The 19,821-nt window shown below is 42.5% G+C and overlaps 3 protein-coding genes and 1 pseudogene across 7 annotated transcripts; 3 read left to right on the plus strand and 1 right to left on the minus strand.

Moving 5' to 3' along the window:
* Window positions 1–554: 554 nt before the first annotated feature.
* On the plus strand, window positions 555–4,261 carry LOC113672920 (uncharacterized; annotated as a pseudogene). Its single transcript, XR_016187695.1, has 2 exons — window positions 555–689; window positions 996–4,261. The product of XR_016187695.1 is annotated as an uncharacterized LOC113672920 (transcript).
* Window positions 4,262–5,642: 1,381 nt separating this feature from the next.
* Window positions 5,643–11,596, plus strand: LOC149043358 (uncharacterized). 3 transcript variants are annotated; one of them, XM_027189256.2, is made up of 2 exons: window positions 5,643–5,788; window positions 8,174–11,596. In XM_027189256.2, the coding sequence occupies exons 1-2, from the start codon at window positions 5,773–5,775 to the stop codon at window positions 10,180–10,182; spliced, it is 2,025 nt and encodes a 674-aa protein (XP_027045057.2). In that variant the 5' UTR covers window positions 5,643–5,772; the 3' UTR covers window positions 10,183–11,596. The 3 variants fall into 3 exon arrangements, with proteins under 3 accessions (XP_027045057.2, XP_089065646.1, XP_027045050.2); XM_089209520.1 differs by lacking the exon at window positions 5,643–5,788 and adding an exon at window positions 6,233–6,410; XM_027189249.2 differs by lacking the exon at window positions 5,643–5,788 and adding an exon at window positions 7,069–7,304.
* Window positions 9,921–11,596, plus strand: LOC113672903 (uncharacterized). Its single transcript, XM_089209526.1, has one exon. It carries the CDS (start codon window positions 10,333–10,335, stop codon window positions 11,143–11,145), a length of 813 nt encoding a protein of 270 aa, XP_089065652.1. The 5' UTR covers window positions 9,921–10,332; the 3' UTR covers window positions 11,146–11,596.
* A 376-nt stretch (window positions 11,597–11,972) lies between these two features.
* On the minus strand, window positions 11,973–19,811 carry LOC113672884 (uncharacterized). Of its 2 annotated transcripts, none has more exons than XM_027189233.2 (3): window positions 19,417–19,811; window positions 13,965–16,913; window positions 11,973–13,047 (listed from the first exon to the last, which is right to left on the minus strand). In XM_027189233.2, exons 1-3 carry the CDS (start codon window positions 19,665–19,667, stop codon window positions 12,795–12,797), a joined length of 3,453 nt encoding a protein of 1,150 aa, XP_027045034.2. In that variant the 5' UTR covers window positions 19,668–19,811; the 3' UTR covers window positions 11,973–12,794. The 2 variants fall into 2 exon arrangements, with proteins under 2 accessions (XP_027045034.2, XP_027045041.2); XM_027189240.2 differs by having other exon boundaries at window positions 13,965–16,910; window positions 19,417–19,801.
* Between the last annotated feature and the right edge of the window lie 10 nt (window positions 19,812–19,821).

Here is a 19,821-nt window from a genome sequence, read left to right on the forward strand (position 1 = left end):
GATAGAACTCTTATCAATTCTATTTAAGTTAGTATTAGGTCTCTCACAGATTTTCAGCAAAATCTAAATTATTGATGTCGCTCTCCGTTAACTGATTTTTACGCTAGATTTCTTCGCTTCGAAAGACGTTTCAACAGCTATTTTATTCCACGGGAAAACATTACCTCATCGTGTTAATAACCATCGTTAGAGCCCGCCAAGTTTCTATCCACAAGAGGAATAAAAACTTTACATTAGGTAGTTGAATACGTTTTCAGGGGAACGTAACTGATCAGGATAGGCTTACCGTCGAGTATGCAATGATGACAAAACTTTTACATCAAAGTGATTAATTAAGCTTTGTTAATCATTTCTAAAATCGAGCTTTTTTCCATTTTTGAAAGCGGGTTAATTTTCTGCTGTCATGTAATGCTCTGATTGAGCTGACAAGCTCATCAACTTATATCAATGAGGCTTTCAAAGCAAACGTTCTGTTTGAGTTGAGAATAAAGCGAGTGATTCAGTGAAGGTTCAAAAAGTGTCAAGAATTAATTTTTTTGTCATGGCGAGGACAACTAATGCTTTTATACTAGAGCAAATATGTTTGCCGTAACACGCATTCGGATTTAAATGATTTTATGTTATCTTTTCTTGTAAAAGGACCGACGAAATAGCTGACGGCCGTTTTGACAACACGATGACCCTTAAAGGTAGCTTAGCAAAGTTTTGTATAACGATGTGTTTTCATGTTTACGGTAGAGGGGTGGTCAGGGGAAAAGACAATTGTATGTGGTGAGGGACCAGTCGATATTTATCGCCTTTGGGAGGGGGTAGGGAATTTTTTTTGGTTGGGGGCCGGGGGGATCACATGGTTCTCAGGGAAACGGAGTGGGGTTTAGTCGCTGCCAACAGAGTATAATGGGAGGACCAGATAATCGATTGCCAATAAAAAAAAAATTGGGGGAAGGGGTCATTGTAATATTACAGAGCTTGAGGTTTTCATTTTTTTTTCATAGGAATGTTTTTCTTCCTCAACTGCCTTCACTTGCTGATATTCGCCACTGAAGTATCTTGTGGCACTTACAACACGTCGTCATGGCATCGCTTCTGGTGGTGGACGCCAGGGAAGAAGTGGCCTTCTGGTGTAACCGATGTGTTGAAAAACGCCTATGGCACTTGCAAGTCTAGTGATCATTACTGCTTTCAGCGGCTACCCTCCTGGGCTAGGGAAGATGCTACGGAACTGCTTGCTATTGACAATGAAGGAACTGTTTATCGGTGGCAATTTGACTCGAAGAACCCAACTGCCCATGCTGTTTGGCAAGCGCTCCATGATCATAAAAAAACTCACAACGGAAAGATTAAAAACAAGAAGGCCTGGAACCCTACAACTCTGGAAGGAAAGAAACCTAAGGCAACTCAAGACTCTTTTATATACCGGACCCAAAATGGTGTGAAGTCTTTGCTCTTGGATGACGACAACTGTGACTGCTTGTCTTCACTGAGTATGGGTCATGGGATGTGTAACGCTGGTCACTCCACCTCGTACAGCAAGTCTAACGTGTTTGGTGTCGATAAACTGTACGACCCAGGCTGTCGCGGACCATCTCCAAGTTATGGACTTTCACTGTACTTTCGAGCAGCCAAAAAGCTTACTCTGGAAGACTTTGGTGGGGGATGGAGAGCATTCTGGTGGTGGGAAAAGGATTTCACTTGGCCACATTTCGTAACAGATATCCTTGGAAGCCCATATGGTTCATGTGAAGACCACGCTGCCTTCTGCTTCCAGCGTCTACCCTCTTGGCTCAAAGAAAGAGATACGGAGTTGCTAGGTGTTGATTCCTTGGGAACAGTTTATAAATGGTCCTTTAATCCCAAGAACCCAGTCGCCCACGCTGCTTGGCTTGCATTCCGTGATCATAAAGAGGCAAAATACAAGGAAGTCTCAAACTCAATGCCTTGGACTCCTGTGGCTCTTAAAGGGAAAGTGTCCTCAAGATCTCAAACGTCTTTCATGTACCGTGAGCAAAACGGAGTGAGATCTCTGCTAATTGACGACAATTTCTGTGACTGTGATTCGACCCTAAATCTTGGTCACGGTATGTGTTTCACTGGTCATTCGAAGAGCTACAGCAAAGCTAACGTCTTTGGAGTCGACGCCTTGTACGATGGTGGATGTCACGGTCCTGTTCCAAGCGTTGGCCTCACGCTTTACTATCGCACCCAACGTCCGGACTTGAAACAGTTCGGAGCCAAGTGGAGACCGTTCTGGTGGTGGAATGCTGGGTTGCAATGGTCAGCTTGTAGTGTTGATAGGCAAGAAAAGGACGTACTTGAAAATCCTTATGGATCTTGTTCCGGTGGTGACCCATTTTGCTTTCAGCGTCTTCCGTCTTGGCTCGAGGAACAGTCTGCACAGATTTTAGCCAAAGACTCGCAAAACAATGTCTACAGATGACAGTTTAACGCCTCTAACCCCACTGCGCATGCGGCATGGAATGCTTTTCACAACCACAAAGAAACAGCTGCTGGTTCAATTCTAAACCAAAAGGCTTGGAATCCTACAGTGTTGAAAGGAAGATCAGCCTTCGTGGATCAGGATTCCTTCACTTACAGAAGTAAAAACGGGGTCAAGTCTGTGCTTTTAGATGATGACAATTGTGACTGTTTGTCGACAATTCAACTTGGGGCTACTATGTGCGGTGATAAACTTGATCCAAATGCCCGTGGAATTGATCTTCTGTATGACCCTGTTTGTAACCTACCAAGCCCCAACAACGGACTGACTCTTTATTTCAAAGTTCCAAGCCACTCACTTACCTTTCAAGGATATGGCTTTGAATGGGCAGCCTTTTGGTGGTGGCCAAAGGATGGAAAATGGCCCGAAGGAGTATCTGATGTATTGGAGAAGCCATTTGGCAAATGCAAAGAAACTGACAATTACTGCTTTGGAAGGCTTCCTTCCGCTGCCAAAGAAGACAGGACCAGGCTTCTTGCTATCGACACAGAAGAAAACATCTACACCTGGAGGTTCTCTTCCGGAAATCCAACAGCGCATGCGGCCTGGAGGGCACTTCATGATCATGTGGAGACACCATTCAAAAAGATAAGAAACAGCAGGACATGGAACCCCACAGTACTAAGAGGAACTTCACCAAGTGCTCACCAAGACTCTTTTATGTATCGATTACAAGCAGGTGTCAAGTCCCTTCTGCTGGATGACGACAACTGTGACTGTTTGTCAACCTTGAGCATGGGACATGGAATGTGCGGGTCTGGGTTCTCTTCGAGCTACGGTCCTGCAAATCGATATGGATTCGATGCTCTCTACGATGGCAAGTGCAACACCCCGCGATTTAATGTCGGCCTCACTTTATATTTCACTGTATCAGATGAAGTCGCAAAACCCATGACATCATGCAAACACGGTGGAAAGTGGATGACCTTCTGGTGGTGGACTGCTAATGCAACATGGCCAGCAAAAGAAAATGATGTGCTAACCCACCCTTACGGATACTGCAGTTCGTATAGCGAGTACTGTTTTGGACGAATACCATCTTGGGCAAGGGAAGACAACACGGAAATGCTTGCTATCGACTCTCAAGGAAACGAATACCTCTGGAAGTTTGACTCTCACAACGCTGTTGCGCATGCTGCGTGGTTGGCCTTGCACGATCATGTGACCACTCCCGCGGGCAAAGTCCTCAACAACCCAGACGCCTGGGATCCAGTGGTACTGAAAGGAACAAAGCCAAAAGCGAAGCAAGACTCTTTCATGTATCGAGCGCAGAATGGCGTCAAGTCTATTTTAATGGATGACGACAACTGTGATTGCCTCACAACCCTGAATATTGGCCATGGAATGTGTGGGTCTGGGCACAGCACAGGCTATGGTCCTGCAAACCGGTTTGGAGTAGATGCCCTCTATGATCCCGGGTGCAAAGCCCCCAGACCTGAAGTAGGACTAACGCTTTATTTTCGAGTGAAGTAGCTTCAGGAGTCGCATTTCGAACAATAAACAGCTCTAAAATGCAGTAGGTTTATACACTAAATGCAAAAAAAAAAAAAAAAAAATTGGGTGCCGAGGCAGTTAGCTAGCTTTTGCTTGATCAACATCGAACTGTGAGCATACTTAATGTTACATCTGTGTCACAAATTTTTCTTGGATCGGTATACGAGCAAACTTGTAACTTAGAATTGCGAGTTTCACTTGAACTTCGAAAAAAAAGTAACTGTAATGTCAATTATAGAGGGTAAATCTTAAATAAAGATCGATTTTTTTGGAATCTCATCTCCTTCATAAGTTGACATATCTCATGATAAGTACTCTAAGGGATCATTTTTGTTTCTAAACAAAATTTTTCCAAGTGCGTTGAAATGTAAAACTTAACTTACCCTCTACCTCTGGGGTGTTTCTCCCCAATATCTATCACTGTTCTTCATTTCTTAATTTCGTCAACACATCTATGCTATTTCGGCTAAGGCTACGAATATCACGATTTAAAGCTTGAAGTATTGTTTAGCCAAAGTCTGGGCAAGTGAGGATAAGATAATCGAAGAAATTTCGTAATCGCAGTTAAGTCTATTTAGACCGAGGCACGAGACATGAACACTCTGCTCGCAGAAAACGCTCTCAGTTATTCTGTCTTAGAGAATGCCAAAAGCAATCTTAACGCTAACTAGTAAAACTTTTTATACATTTGAGACCAATCCTACTTCATTTCATCACATGCTTACTGCAGGATATCATCATGATGAAAGGGATTTTTGTGCGAAGTTAGAAATGTTTCAAAGTTGTTTTCTTTTCGTCGTTTAAAAACATTGAACGCTCTAATCGCTGTCAAATCAGTTAAATAGTGTTGGTCTCTGTAGCCAAGTATACAAGGGTAGGGCTTTTCTTATGTTCCATCCTTCCCCCCAGCTCAGAGAGCACAAAGGTGAATTTCATACAATTTGAACAGTCCAATTCGCTTTACTTGGCTGCAGTTATTTCATTGGCAATTATTCAGCACGGCATGCATGATGTTGATAACAGTAAGAAATTGATCGCAATGTTTTACTTAAAGATATTGGATCGATAAGCTTTTTATCAGCTAATAGGGCCGGCATGATGCCTTATCGGGATGAAATGAATACTGAATAGAAAACACTAAAATGATACGTGAGGTATTACATGGGAAGGAAACGGAATATCTTGGGGACGGAAACTCAGGCAAACCATGTGAAACATGACTTTTTGTACATGGTCTTTAGCTTTGCCACCGCTTAGTGCAAATCACCAAAAAATTTTTATTTCTACTGAGCTCTCCAAAGTGGACGAATCTTTTTTTCAGACGTTATATTCAAAGGGGTAAGCTAACCTCGATGATGCACGAGTGAAAATGGTTTGCAACAAAAGCATGAAACTCAACTGACCAAACACTAGCTCTTCTTATGTCAAAATAAAAACTGTCAAGCTACGATAATGAATAAATTGACAGGTACAGTTTTGATCCGCAAAATCCTGTCGCGAGGTAATCTACTTACCTTTAAAACATAAACTATTGTATTTCTTCTACAATTGCGTGGGTGGCTTTCTTACCTTGGCCTTCCTGTTACGTTTAGACTGGGATTTAAGTTCAAGGGCAAGAAAAAGATCACGATCCCAACGTTATCTCATATGCTGTTCAATAAAAGGAATTTTAATCCTGCAATGCAGGTACATCCTGTAGTTCTGTGCAAATCAACATTTGAGCGCTTAGAAAACCCTTGCATCGCGTTTACTTCGAAAGTGGGACAAAACACACACTAACCATGTCTTCCAGGACAGGTGAGACGTTTGGGTGCATACTACGCGTATCTTTGGCCATTCCGTACTGTGCCCCTTTTTTTTGTTAGAACATCTATTTTTATTGTGCTTTCGGTGAAAAACCTATCCGTCGCAACATCAAGGTTTGTGGTACAATATTGCTCGCTGTACGGTGGTGTTTGCTATGTCGAAGTCGTTTATTATCGAGGCTATTCTCTTTACAGACAATTTGGTTTCATCAGTTGAGTTGATTAAGTCCATTAGCCACTTAAAAGATTCTAAAGCTGACACGTACGTTTCAAGCGTTAGCCCGTCGTCAAAGGAAAGTGTTTTGCCGAAAAACGGATCGAGACATGATAATCTTGCTTTTAAAGTTGTTTCATGAAACAAATTTGATATACAACGCTTTGATGGATACACCTGTACCATATTTGGGATGTTTGCGCAATATCGCATACAAACATTCAAGGGTCCAATCATTTCTGTTATCTTAATCAGTCGTAGTTTTATTATCATCTTGAGACGAGGTCGTGTCGTATAGGTCTCGTTTTTACGCTGAAAGGACTAGCTGATCCAGTAAGATCTTGAGTTTTGGACAAATTCATCTGCTTGGATACATCCATCATAAAAGATATGCGGAAAGGTATACCAGGGTTCCGATTTATTCAGTTCTAGTAGCTTTGGGCATTACTGACTATACAAAGTAAGCCGGAGACAAGTGAGAACTGATCACCATTTAATGGGGCCGTATGGGTACCGGGAGATTTAGGAGGACTACGCTCTATCATGCGGGCCACATGTCATGCACCTTAACGATAAATATTGGAGGGGTCCGCCTCTGAAGCGAACATGAAGTATGTTTGTAATGAAATCAAATGAAAATGCAGTTTTTAAGCCTTTTGTCGTTGAATGCGGCTCGAAATTACATCGCTGGTGTAACTTACACGACCTTTAAATAATACTTAATCTTATCTTAAATCGTTTTGCAACATGCAGGGGCAAAATTTCCGGTATTAGTGTAAGTGATATTTTAACTCTCATCCTGAACGAAGAATTTAGGGCGCATGCATGAACAGGTTAAGAATTTGCCAATGAGCGTGTGAACATGATTTGCAGCAACAACATGAAACTCAGCTGAAAAAGCATTTGTCCATCTTATGTTGAAAGAAAAACTGTCAAGGCTGTCATAATTAAAATTATTAATCGTCATTTGCGCAGTGTTGATTTTCAAGGTCCTGTCTCTTCCACTAATCACGTGGCAACTTAACCTTCACGTGCATATAGTATTTCTTCCAGAAAATGTGCGTACGTCGTTTTCTCACGCTGGCCTTCCTGTTACATTTCTGGGGAATGAGGTCAAGCGCACGAAAGGGACCATGATCCAAATGTCACGTACGCTGTTCAATAAAAGGAGTTCTAATCCTGCAGTGCAATAGTACGGTGTTGTTTATCATTTGAGCACTCAAAAAAAAAAACTTGAATCGCGTTTACATCGGAGGTAGGACAGAACACAAGATAACTATGTTTTTTAGGAAAGGTAAGACGTTTAGAAGCATGCTACGCTAACCTTAGCGCACCGTATTTGAATGTTTTTGTCATCTTTTCTTTTTCTTGTACATTCGCATAATTGAGTCATTGTTTCCATAATTAAGCGGCGCAGCCAGCTGAGTTAACAGCCAAAAAGGTTCTCTGATTATTTTCTCGTCATTATACGGTGGTGTTTGTTACATGGTGTTACAATGTATCCGCGCATTTTCACTCCGAGGGAATGATTGATAACAGCTATCATATTGAACGAAATTGTCTTAATTCCAAAACACCAAAAAGAATAGAGATTGTGACATTAAGACACCAAATCAAAGAGCTAATATAAGATAATAAGTAACGCCCTACTTTATTGCAAAATAAGGCATATTAGAACCGACCAATCCAAAATCTTCTGGCGTTACGATGTTTTTGAGATCACGTACATACGTAATTTTCGTGGTGTCTTTATAATTAATTTTGGTAATAACAGTAGGTTCCTGTTCTCGCCAATGGTCTGTTTAATTAAGTGTTGATATCTCGTAAACAAATAGAAACAATGGCTCTACGACCTAAAGTAAATTGCGTAAGTACGAAGGAATGGGTTTGTTTTTAAAATAATGCGGTTGCACAGGACATGAAGTATTAATTGACAACACAGGAATAAATGTGCCGGGACATGAATATCAGGAATAGAAACTCCTGAGCAACGATCGCGCAAATGCCACGACGAAAGCTTTCCACATTGTGAGTTAAGTTGTTTAGAATAATAAAAATATAATAAAGGGACTAATTTGGCCAAATTGAAATCGGAGTGTCGGAGTTATGAATACATATTCATATGCTAATGATATGATTGTTAACTTCTTGTCTTCGTTTCAGAGTCATCTTCGCAACTCTGCGTCCATGTTGTGGTTTTGATTTTTGTGGTGTCATCTTCTGCCATTGAAATGTCGTCATGGCAACGCTTCTGGTGGTGGACCCCCGGGCAAACTTGGCCTGCCAATGTCAAAGACGTACTCAAAGACGCTTTTGGGTTGTGCAAGCCGAACAATCCTTACTGCTTCCAGCGGCTTCCTTCATGGGCGGAAGAAGATGCTACAGAACTTCTAGCTGTTGACTCGGACGGAACTGTCTATCAGTGGAAGTTTGACTCAAAGAACCCAACTGCGCATTCTGTCTGGCAAGCTTTTCACGATCATCAAGAAACACCACATGGAAAAATTATGAACAAGCAAGCGTGGGATCCCCTAGTAGTGGAGGGAAATGAGGTTAAAGCAACGCAAGACTCTTTCATGTATCGAGAACAGAATGGTGTGAAGTCATTGCTTCTGGATGATGATAACTGTGACTGCTTGTCAACCCTGAGCATGGGTCATGGGATGTGTAACGCTGGTCACTCCACCTCGTACAGCAAGCCTAACGTGTTTGGTGTCGATAAACTGTACGACCCAGGCTGTCGCGGACCATCTCCAAGTTATGGCCTTTCACTGTACTTTCGAGCAGCCAAAAAGCTTACTCTGGAAGACTTTGGTGGGGGATGGAGAGCATTCTGGTGGTGGGAAAAGGATTTAACTTGGCCACAACACGTAAGAGATATCCTTGGAAGCCCATATGGTTCATGTGAGGAGTTCCACGTGTACTGCTTTCAGCGTTTACCCTCCTGGTTGAAGGAAAATGACACGGAGCTTCTTGCACTTGACTCTTTAGGAACAGTCTATAAATGGTCCTTTAATCCGAAGAACACTGTCGCGCATGCGGCTTGGCTTGCATTTCATGATCATCAAGAAGTCCAACACAAAGATGTTCTCGACTCCAGCCCATGGGAGCCAATGGCTCTGAAGGGGAATGCACCGTCTAGGACTCAAGACTCTCTTATGTACCGTGAGCAAAACGGAGTCAAGTCTCTGCTACTTGACGACGACAACTGCGATTGTCACTCCTCACTTAGTCTTGGCCATGGTATGTGTTTAGATGATCATTCTACCAGCTATGGCAAACCTAATGTCTACGGCGTTGACGCTCTTTATGATAACGGATGTCATGGTCCTGTGCCAAACGTCGGGCTAACTCTTTATTTCCGAGCCAAACGCCCTGATTTGTACGATTTCGGGGGAAGATGGAGAGCATTTTGGTGGTGGAATGCCGGTGTGAACTGGTCTGCCTGTGCACCGAAGAATCAAAATATCGATGTACTTGAAGACCCATATGGTAGTTGCTCTGGTGGTGCTCCGTTTTGCTTTCAGAGACTTCCTGCATGGCTCGAGGAAGATTCGACTGAAATCTTGGCAAAAGACTCAAAAAGGAATGTTTACACCTGGTCGTTTAATTCTTCCAACCCAACAGCACAAGCTGCATGGCGTGCTTTTCATAGCCATAAAGAGACAGCGGCTGGTGCAGTCCTAAATCAGAGCCCCTGGAATCCTAATGTTCTTCAAGGAAAATCTCCTATTGCTGACCAGGATTCGTTCACATATGGAGGTACAAATGGTGTAAAATCCTTGCTACTTGACGATGACAATTGCGACTGTCTCTCGACAATCCAACTTGGGGCAACTTTTTGTAGTAACCAGTTCGATCCAAATGGTCGTGGAGTAGATCTCTTGTACGACCCTACGTGCAGTCTGCCAAACCCCCACAATGGCCTGAGTCTTTTCTTTCGAGTTCCAAAACAAAAGTTAACCTTCGAGGGTTTTGGGCAGAAATGGACCGCTTTTTGGTGGTGGCCGAAAGACGGAATATGGCCAAAGGACGTGACTGATGTCTTGGAGAAGCCACATGGCGCGTGCAAGGACACAGATATCTACTGTTTTGGAAGGATTCCAACAGATGCAAAAGAGGATAGGACAAAATTGCTCGCTATTGACACTGAAGGAAACGTATACCTTTAGAAATTCTCCTCGGCAAACCCAACAGCGCATGCGGTTTGGTCAGCCTTACACGATCACGAAGAAACACCATTTAACAAGATACAGAATAACAAAGCATGGAATCCTAAATTGCTGAAAGGAACAGCACCAAAAGCCTCTCAAGACTCCTTCATGTACCGAGCTCAAGGTGGTGTGAAGTCTTTTCTTTTGGATGATGATAACTGTGATTGTTTGTCCACCCTCAGCATGGGACATGGTATGTGCTCAGACGGATTTTCTACAAGTTATGGTCCTGTAAATCGGTATGGAGTTGACGCCCTTTACGATAATTACTGTAACACGCCGCGACCTAACGTTGGTCTGGCACTGTACTTCTCCGTGTCCGAAGAAGTGGTGCACTCTTTGTCATCTTGTAAACATGGCGGAAACTGGCTGGCTTTCTGGTGGTGGACAGCAGATGCAACTTGGCCCGCTGATGAGGAAGATGTGTTAGCCTACCCCTTCGGTAATTGCAACCCGTATGGCGAATACTGCTTCGGGCGAATTCCGTCCTGGGCAAGGGAAGACTCTACTGAAATGCTTGCTATTGATTCTCAAGGAAACGAATACCTTTGGAAGTTTGACTATCACAATGCTGTTGCGCATGCGGCTTGGTTGGCTTTCCACGATCATGTGACCACTCCCGCTGGCAAAGTAGTCAACAACGTAGACAGCTGGGATCCAGTGGTTCTACAGGGAAAAACGCCAGTCGCCAAGCAAGACTCATTTATGTACCGTGAACAGCATGGCGTCAAGTCCATTCTGATGGATGATGACAACTGCGATTGTAAAACGACGCTGAATATTGGTCACGGAATGTGTCTGGCCGGGCATAGCACCAGCTATGGTCCTGCAAATCAGTTTGGTGTAGATGCTCTTTACGACCCCGGCTGCAATGTTCCTCGTCCAGAAGTTGGGCTGACGCTTTACTTTCGGGCAAAATAACTTATGCAATACATGGGCAAATGAGGGAAACTTTGTAGAAGTAACAAACTAATTATTAGGTTTGCTAAGATTTAGGTTGAAGGTGCCTCTTTTCTCTGCCTAGATTTCAGAAATGCACTGGACCCTATCGTGGTTGATCATCATGATAAAGGTCATTACTGCGTGCTTAACATGTTTGATTATGCGCAATAACGCTAAGTAAAATTTTTGGATAACTAGTTCGAGTGCCAGACTTTGTTGTAATAAACGACCAATAACTTTGTAAACAATTATAAAACTTGCTCATGTATTCCAGCCATAGCATGGTTGCCGTATGTCTTAACAGCTATCCTGGTCTAATTCAGAACAACCACACCAAAGGGAAACCACTATGTGAAAGTATGCTGTTTTTGTCAAATCTCCCGTGTTAACAAAAAAATCTACCAATCTCAATAAATGACACGAACAATCATTTCATGCCCATTCTTTTCTCGACATTTACTAATCTCAGTGAAGGCATTCTTAGTTGAGTCCACAGCTTTTGTGACTCGCCATTGGTATACACATTAGTTTGTGAATGCGTGATGCTTTATCCCTACTCAAGTCATTGTTTCAATATGGATTCAGCAATCGAATGTTGAGATGAAGTGATTCCTCGACAGCATTCTTTGCGACACGTCATCGTCATTCGAAAATTTAACAACACTACGACTCGGTTACGTCTTGGACTATTCAGCTGAAAACAAAATCCAAACTTAGCTTTTACTTTGACGGGGGATACCTTGAATTGACTGATTAATTTTTGTACCGTCAAGTCCAATATAAATAGAATGATTACGAGGTCAAAATACAAGTTTCACTTCAAGTTTTTACTTTTCTAAGAAAATTAATAACTCATATATTCACAAAACCTTTTCCCGCTCATTGGATTTACTTGATTTTCACAGAACTCACATTTGGAGAATTATTTTAAATTTATCATAAACTCTTAATTTTCAAAATATACGGCATTTTTGTGTTTATCAATTAATTAAAACGACTCGCTAGTCCTAGACTGACAGCGTAAAAGAAAGAGGTAAAATATCGATAAAAGAGAGCCCAAGGCCACTTCTCGCATATACCTATTCACGTATCCTTTAGCTAACTCTAAAAGCGTTTGAAACGAGCAACAACCATTTTTTGAACCAAAAACTAACCTCAATATCTCAATCGCAATGGTCTGTGAAAGCTTGCCGGAAAATGTGGAAAGGAGCTTACCCCAAAGGGCTTTGAACGAGAAACACTAGTACATACTTTACGGAGGCCACAATTCCCGCCAAAATTGCCAAATGAAAGTATTTCACTGAAAGAGAGTTACTGAAAGTGAAAGTATTGTTAACGCCTGCGCGTCTAACAGCCTGAAATGTCACCTGGTTAAGGCAAGGACCGAGATAAGCTGAAACTTCTTGTTGACCGCACAGTCAACCTTAGAATGACAAAAGTTCGTATGATTTTCACCTAAAATTCGTGCAGTTCTCTCGCTCTTTTGCATCTGACCGCCATGTGTTACTCTTTGTAAGCCACGGCTGGTGCCGCGGTAACGCCATTTTCCGCTGACCATTGATAACGAGGGTGTTTGAAAGTTAACAGGCTCGTCACTACCAAATCCAAAATGGCGCTGAACTGTTACGTCAGACATGCGTACCATTCTCCACATCAATCTCACCTGTGGCTCTAAGCCGATCATAGAGCTCGTCCCAGGCGGACGCGGTTCCCGTCATGTCGGACGAACTGCTGATTAAACTGTTTCTACTTTCTGTGTTGTTGTTCTTTCTAGAGGCACTGTTGTCTTTTGAGTTTTCGCTCAACCAGTCTTCTAGATCATCGAGTGTTTTTAGCCCTTTGATACTTGAGACGATAGACCTATCACCTTCCTTCTCGCTTCTAAAAGGCAGAGAAGTATAATGCATAAATAAGTAAATAAAGTTTACACATTGAACAGAAAGTGGCAGGCGCTGTGGCCTGATGTCTAGAGGACTGGGTCGACCCTAACCGGATCATCGTGTTGTGTTCCTAAGCAAGATTCTTTACTCTACTGGCGACTGTCTCCACTGAGGAGTATAAATGGGTAGTGGTCTTTTTCTCAGGTAAAACTGATGAGAAGTACTAGGAAGTAACCTGCAATGAACTGTAATCTCATCTAGAAGTATTATCATTTTCCTTGATAAGAAACTAGCACATCGCAGTTTACGGTATTTCATTGAGATGTCCCGACAGTTCGCTGGTACCCATTTGTACCCCTGGGTGGACAGAGGCTTTGTAATTATAAGGTGTTTCCCTGCAGAACACCATACAGAGTTTGGGCCTCGAACAAGGACCTCCCAGATTTCCTTCAAAGAGACAGAATGTATCATAAGGTATCTCGCGCAATATTGCGGTTTATAGAGGACGCCATAGCAAATTTGCCCCTACCTGTTTGCCTCCATCAACACGACCTCAACAGCCCCACAGAGTAAAACACGCTCGCCCCAAAATTTTCACCGAGTTTCTTTGCGGTGGGACGTGCTTTATCTTAAGAGGAGGGGAATAATAAACGTCTTAGAAAAGATCCGATTAGGTCGAATTCATGAGATAGGGAAAACTTTCTTCTGTTGCGAAACGATTCGAGGATTTGGGGGCGCACTGATAAAGGAAGGGAAGAACTTGTCGTAACGAACGGGCTGAACTTCTCGACACAGGCGCAAGCTAGTGCAAAGTGAACTTGCGATGGAACGAAACCTCCAAATACCAATATTACGACGCATTGAGCAGGGCCTGCGCTCAAGTTAGAAAGATGTACACAGTTTACTTCAACGACTCACCTTGTGGTCACACTTTGTGGTGCTTTAACGTGATTTTGATTCACGAATGGGCTTTGGCATGTGCAGCCGGCGAGGGCTTCCTGTAACTCGTGCACGCGACGTCTGTACCTGTCTTCTAGCTTTTGATAAGCATTGGCTACTTTTCTTTGTTCCTCGTATTTCTGCCTCAATTCTCTCTTCTCCATTTCGTATTTCGCGATCAATTCCTTGTTTTCATTTTTTAACTTCTCTATAAATTTCGAATAATATTCTTCCAAGTTCGGCCTCGCGAAACCTCTCGGTTCGTTCTTCGTTTCATTTTCGTGAATCATTCTGTCTTCCGATGCATCCAAAGCCTTTATTGATCCTAAATTATTTCGCTCTGTTTCAACACCAATTTTCTCATCTAGGGGCGTATTTCCTGAAGTTTCCGATGAATGCATAGCTGGGCTAGTATCAGGAGGATACAAATTCCACAAGGCAAGTCTCGTTTCGTACATTTCTCGAGCAGATTGAGACTTAGAAAGCGGTAAAGGTTCTGTGAAATTATCCTTTGTAAGATTAGCTCTAGAAGACAGTTCAAGGGCTGGACTAACAGGCGAAACCTGCGCGACTGGTACAGCCTTAGACATCGCGTAAGGTTTGGGATAATTGTGCGCACGGCCTGAAACTGGAACGTTCCACGTGCGACCGTCGTTTCGTAAGCTCGTAGACTGGGTGCTTAACGGCTCAACAGGTTGACCCGGTTTTTCCGAAGAAGCAACTGTGATCCTAGTCAATCCTTCGCCCTTTGTGAGCTCGTCAGATCTCGCTGTCTTACGCTCTCGGTTATGCTCGGATTCCGGCCGAGTTTGAACGACTCCTTCCGAGCGAACGAATTGTATGGATGTTTCATTACGCTCGAAAACCTCATCATGGATGTCCTCGTCTTCCAAGTCAGTTCTCCCCGTCCTGTCGAATTCTTTACGTTTTTTTACCCTCATGCTTGTGGGAGGTTGTCGTGAATCTTGGTTAAGCACAACGTTGTTGTTTCTCTGTTCACTGTCCAAGCTTTCAAGCCCTTTCTCTGGAATCTTGTTCACCCCATAGCCAGCGTGGCTTACTACACAGGTCTCCTCTTTCACCAACTGACGTTCTAATGTGTCCACAGCCTTGACACTTACAATCCCGATCGCTGTGTGACGCTTCGGTTTATTCTCGGCTTTTTCTTCGGTAACGCGATCAATCTGTTGTCGGAACCCGACAACGCCGATTGTGCGATGCCTTTTGCCTTTGATCGGGGATCGCTCTCGTATTTCAGAGTTAAGTGACGGCGTGCTGCCCTTATCGGTGACCTCAATCACCTTTATCGGCGTTCTTTCGACTGGCTCATACTGAGATACGGCTTGCTTGCCATCCACAACTTTGTTCACGACTGAAAATTGTTTGTGAGCAGTCGGAGATGACCCAGCCCAGTTCCCATCCCTTGACAGCTCTCGCGGTGACGTTTGTGGGCTTTGCGCGTTTCGCGCCTTTTCGTTAACGGGGCGTTTCAGGTAAATCTGGGCATGCGCAGTCGCCTTAGCGCTCTTGGCATGTTTGGCTATTTCGTTTTCATGCAGTTTGATAAGCTCTTGAAGACTTAAGCGATGCGTGGCGAGCATATCAGCGCTTACAGAGCCGTTAATGTAACTCCACTGACCATGCGCTGTCAATGTGTAACTCTTATCAGGCGCTCGTAAGGGACCATCTGCTTCGTTTCTGCTAATCCTTGACTCAATAGTCGTTTCTACAACAGCCATGTCTTCTACTAAACTCTGTGGATACGGGGGTTTTGGCGGTGCAACCTCGTGGCCATGGTCTTGTTCACCGTGGGTAATGCGATCCTTCGGAGATTGGACATACGCAAACTTGGGCCATGTTTGAGCCTTTACGCGCCTCCGTTCTCTATCATTCATTTCGCGCAGTTCCTCAAATGATTCCGTGGAAAATTCGCCGCTGAAACGTTTCGCTAAATCTTTCACTGACGGGCTCAGTTGTCCAGTGGTGTCTTCATCATCTCGCGTCCAAGAATTTCGTGGCGATTGAGTAGGTGTGGATGAAACTTGCGTGACAGAAGGGTACACCTGAGAAACGTTGTTGGCGGAGTCTGTGACGTTGTGATTGTATAACCGACTTGGAACAGATGTGGTGACGTGATGACCAGAAGAGTAAGGCGTAGCTTGAACGAAAACATGAGAATTGTGTGAACGATGAGGTTGAGCGTTGACGCGAATGGCGTGACCCGAGTACTGGGTCACTGGTGCGGCAGAGATAAAGGTTGCATTCGTAGTCGAAATGTGTTCGGAAATCTTCGGAGATTGTTTTAAGTAAACTTCTTTGTGAACTGTCTGGCGTTGATGGTCTCTGTGCCTGTGGAACTTATCTGGGGAACTGGTGCCTTGTGACCCAGATCCCCCGTGACCTCTCACGGCATGGTGACTCAATGAGTTCGTGGACTGTTGCCAAGACGCACTAGAGGAGCTTAAACTTGATTGGCTAAAACGCCTTAGTACAAGGGACCCATATGGGGATCGTTCTGTCATGTCATATGCGGAGTCAACTCCATGACGGTCCCTCTCACCCTCATCCGCAGAGGACCCCACTTGGGAGCTGAAACTCGACGACAACGACCTTGACAATTCAAAATGTCTACTTCTGCGGTCTCTGAAGCCAGTGCTTTTATAACCAGATTTCGAAGAACGTGTATCGTTAGAGAAGCTATGGTAATCACGCCCAGGAATACAGTTGTTCTTCTGATTGTTTCGATCCAAAGATATTTCATGTATGCTTTGTGGTCTCTCTTTGAATTTTCTTTCCGGACTTTCAGCTCCGTACCAGCTCTGAGGTCGACCATGTTTCCTCATGTCGCCAGTATCAGATTTTCTGTAGAACTGTTGACTGCCATCCTGCCTGTGATCGTAGAAGGGTGGCACTTTTCTCAGAGACCTGCTGAGCCAGAAAACATCATAAGTACTTCTACAATTGAAAGATGAAGTATTTAAGACAATGACACTCCCTGCCACCCTCCCCCTCCAATGGGTATCAAGTCCATCACACAGTCACCCCCCTGAACCCCCCCTGACATTAAGTCAGTTTCTTTGCCAATTTACTGTCATCCCTATATAATCCACCATGGAGAGGGGCACTGAAAGATACAGGGAAGAGAGGGGAAGAGTGGTAACCTACAATGGACTCCTATGTAAGCAGTACCTGCATCTAATCCAATGAGCAACAATACTGCTAAAGCTTTATACTTTAAAAATTAAGATACACCTTGGAGAAGAGAACCACCAGACTAGATAGCTGTCTTTACCCACTACTCAGTATATGTAATTGTACAAATATTGGATAGCTTGACCATTCAGTGAGTCCATGCAACAAATTTACACACACTAAAAGCCTGACGAGCACACAATAAGCTCTTGTAAGAGGACAAGATGACGTGACATGTCATGGCACAGTAATAAAAAGTGTTTCTTAACAAAATTCAACTGCTCTGGGCTGTGATTTCTTTACTCTTACAATAACGCAAAGAACAGCCAAAGCTAGTAGTTAAGGGAATTCTAGGTGAGCAAGCCTCATAACATATCAACACACTTCTCCATTTAATTTCCTCACACAGGCTGCACATCTCAACGCCCCCTCAGTTTGCTTGCTATGCTTCAACTCAGCTCATATCTATAAACATTACTGGCATGGCAAGTTTTCAAATTTTCAAACGCTGAATTATTAAAGGAACAGAGCATAGGAAAAACATTGATCGACAAGATGTTGGTTTAGCAAGTAAAAGGCACATTTATCATTCAAGAACCACTTCAACTTACTGGACTTTGTTCTGTTCATTGAACTCTACAGAAAATGTATTTCTGTTAAATTATTTAATAATGCAGGGCAAAATTTCATTCCCTTTTTCTTTAGTGAAATATTAAATGCCATACAAGCATACTTGCCTTTTGTACATGATTTGAAACCTGTTCTAAATTTGCCTGCTCAGAATCCAGCATGCTTGCAACAACATGTGTGGAATACATTCTTGTCTTAACAGGGGTCATGCAATATGGGCAGAGAACAATAAGCTTGTTCAGACATGATTACCCTTCATACTAATATCATTTCCTATGCTCATTAATTTGATACTGGGTTTAACATTCTAATGCAACACTCTTGAAAAAAAGGTAAACAGTAATGAATGGGTTTATACACTGCAGTGAAATGAGTTCCATTGTGTGAACATTTCCAGCTCCACAGTTTAGCACTAGTCTCCCTCACAGCTGTTTCCTGTGTTTTCATGCAAGGCTCCCCTTTGTAGGGAGGAAAGTCTTGAATGAAGACACTGAAAACAGCCAAGAGGGATACACATAGAAATGGCTTTAACATCAAATTTTGTTTGTTAACACAAAGTTAATTGGCATCAAAGGTAATTGACTTAGAAATTGAATTGGGTTATTTTTGCATGCCAACAGACTGTAATTAAATACACATCAACATATTCATTAGTGACTTAATTGTAGACACACTAATATAGGAAGATATAAATTCATCCCCAATTAACCTTCAGGAAACATGTATGTTTTTCCACGAAAGTGTATAAAACGTCCACATTTAAAACAACATCTCTCAAGTACAAATTATTTCAATTAAGAATGATTTTTTTTTTTATATTTTGAAGCACTGGTTTTCTTAGTGAATTCTTTGACACTATGCATCAAACACAAATAATTTACCAACTCAAAAAATATCTCGATAATATTGAAAAAAACAAAAACTTTAAGGTCAAAAATAGATTTATGATAAGTTACACTGGTTGTCTTTAAATAGAAATTCTGGATATTTTTGGCATCATAAAAGATTGACCACCAATTTCTAAAAGACTATAATTATTGAAAAGATAAATTTATCAAACAAGTTCAGACTTGTCTATGTGCCTACTGCGTTAAAACCCAGCCATCAATAAGGCATTGTTGATTGTTCAAAACAGGAAGTGACTAATAGCCATTAGAATGAGCCATAAGTGTTATGTTAACGTGACCTTGTCGTCCGTAACATTCGTTAAGGTGAATAAAAATAACTTCTGATAAGCATGATAAACCGAGCCAAAGGCAGTGTATAAGTTGTTACATAACGGCGAAAAAAAATTACCGATTTGTTTTGAAAATAAACATTGCCAAACAAAGTGTGTAAGAAGCTTTCTTCTGTAAAAAGACTCCCTCAATTTTCAGCTTCGAAAGCTAAATAAATAATCATAAAAATAAAATAAGACTTTGATACACTGCTGCGATCGATCACTTACATTCCGTATCGAATAACGTTTCATCGATTGAAGGTGAAACCCCAGACAAGGAAAAATACATCTTTAGGGGTAATCAATTAGTGTGCTTATCCGTAGATAACAACTCGCATTATGGGGTAACAATTCGATTTGTCTAACACGAAAGAAAGAGAATGAACTTACTCGTTTTCGCGGTGAGCTCTCTGATTTCCGCTCTCCATATTATTGCTCTGGCCGTAATCCTGATGTGGTTCCCGTCTGCGGCTTGGAGCAGAGGAATCATGATAGTTCACTCGATGTTTTGCCCGTGATCGCTTATTGACCGATCGTTCTAAGCGTGCTGTAAGTCGAGAGGAAGCCTCTCTCTCGGTCGAATAAATGTGCTCTTTCGATGAAGCAGAACTCGGTCTCTGGGAAACTTCTTCAAGTGACATTTAAATAATGTTACAAAAGATAAGTACTCGGCATCTGTAGGACGCCAGAAATGTGGAAAACAATGATTTATCCGCTGGTATATTGTGTCTTAACTTGTGGTTTAGGATTTGGCACTTGTGAAAACATTCCAGACATTCTTTTACAGCTTAGCAG

The sequence above is a fragment of the Pocillopora damicornis genome, chromosome 6 (assembly GCF_964200805.1).
Source record: "Pocillopora damicornis chromosome 6, jaPocDami1.2, whole genome shotgun sequence".
Taxonomy (NCBI): Eukaryota; Metazoa; Cnidaria; class Anthozoa; order Scleractinia; family Pocilloporidae; genus Pocillopora; species Pocillopora damicornis.

Excerpts from the sequence above, each read along its gene's own strand:
- LOC113672884 (XM_027189233.2), bottom strand. The coding sequence starts at position 19,667 with ATGTCACTTGAAGAAGTTTCCCAGAGACCGAGTTCTGCTTCATCGAAA. Across the intron at positions 16,914-19,416 it reads AGAGCTCACCGCGAAAACGA|CAGGTCTCTGAGAAAAGTGC; the intron begins GTAAGTTCATTC and ends TTTCTGGCTCAG. Across the intron at positions 13,048-13,964 it reads CCACAAAGTGTGACCACAAG|AAGCGAGAAGGAAGGTGATA; the intron begins GTGAGTCGTTGA and ends TCTGCCTTTTAG.
- LOC113672903 (XM_089209526.1), top strand. The coding sequence starts at position 10,333 with ATGTACCGAGCTCAAGGTGGTGTGAAGTCTTTTCTTTTGGATGATGAT.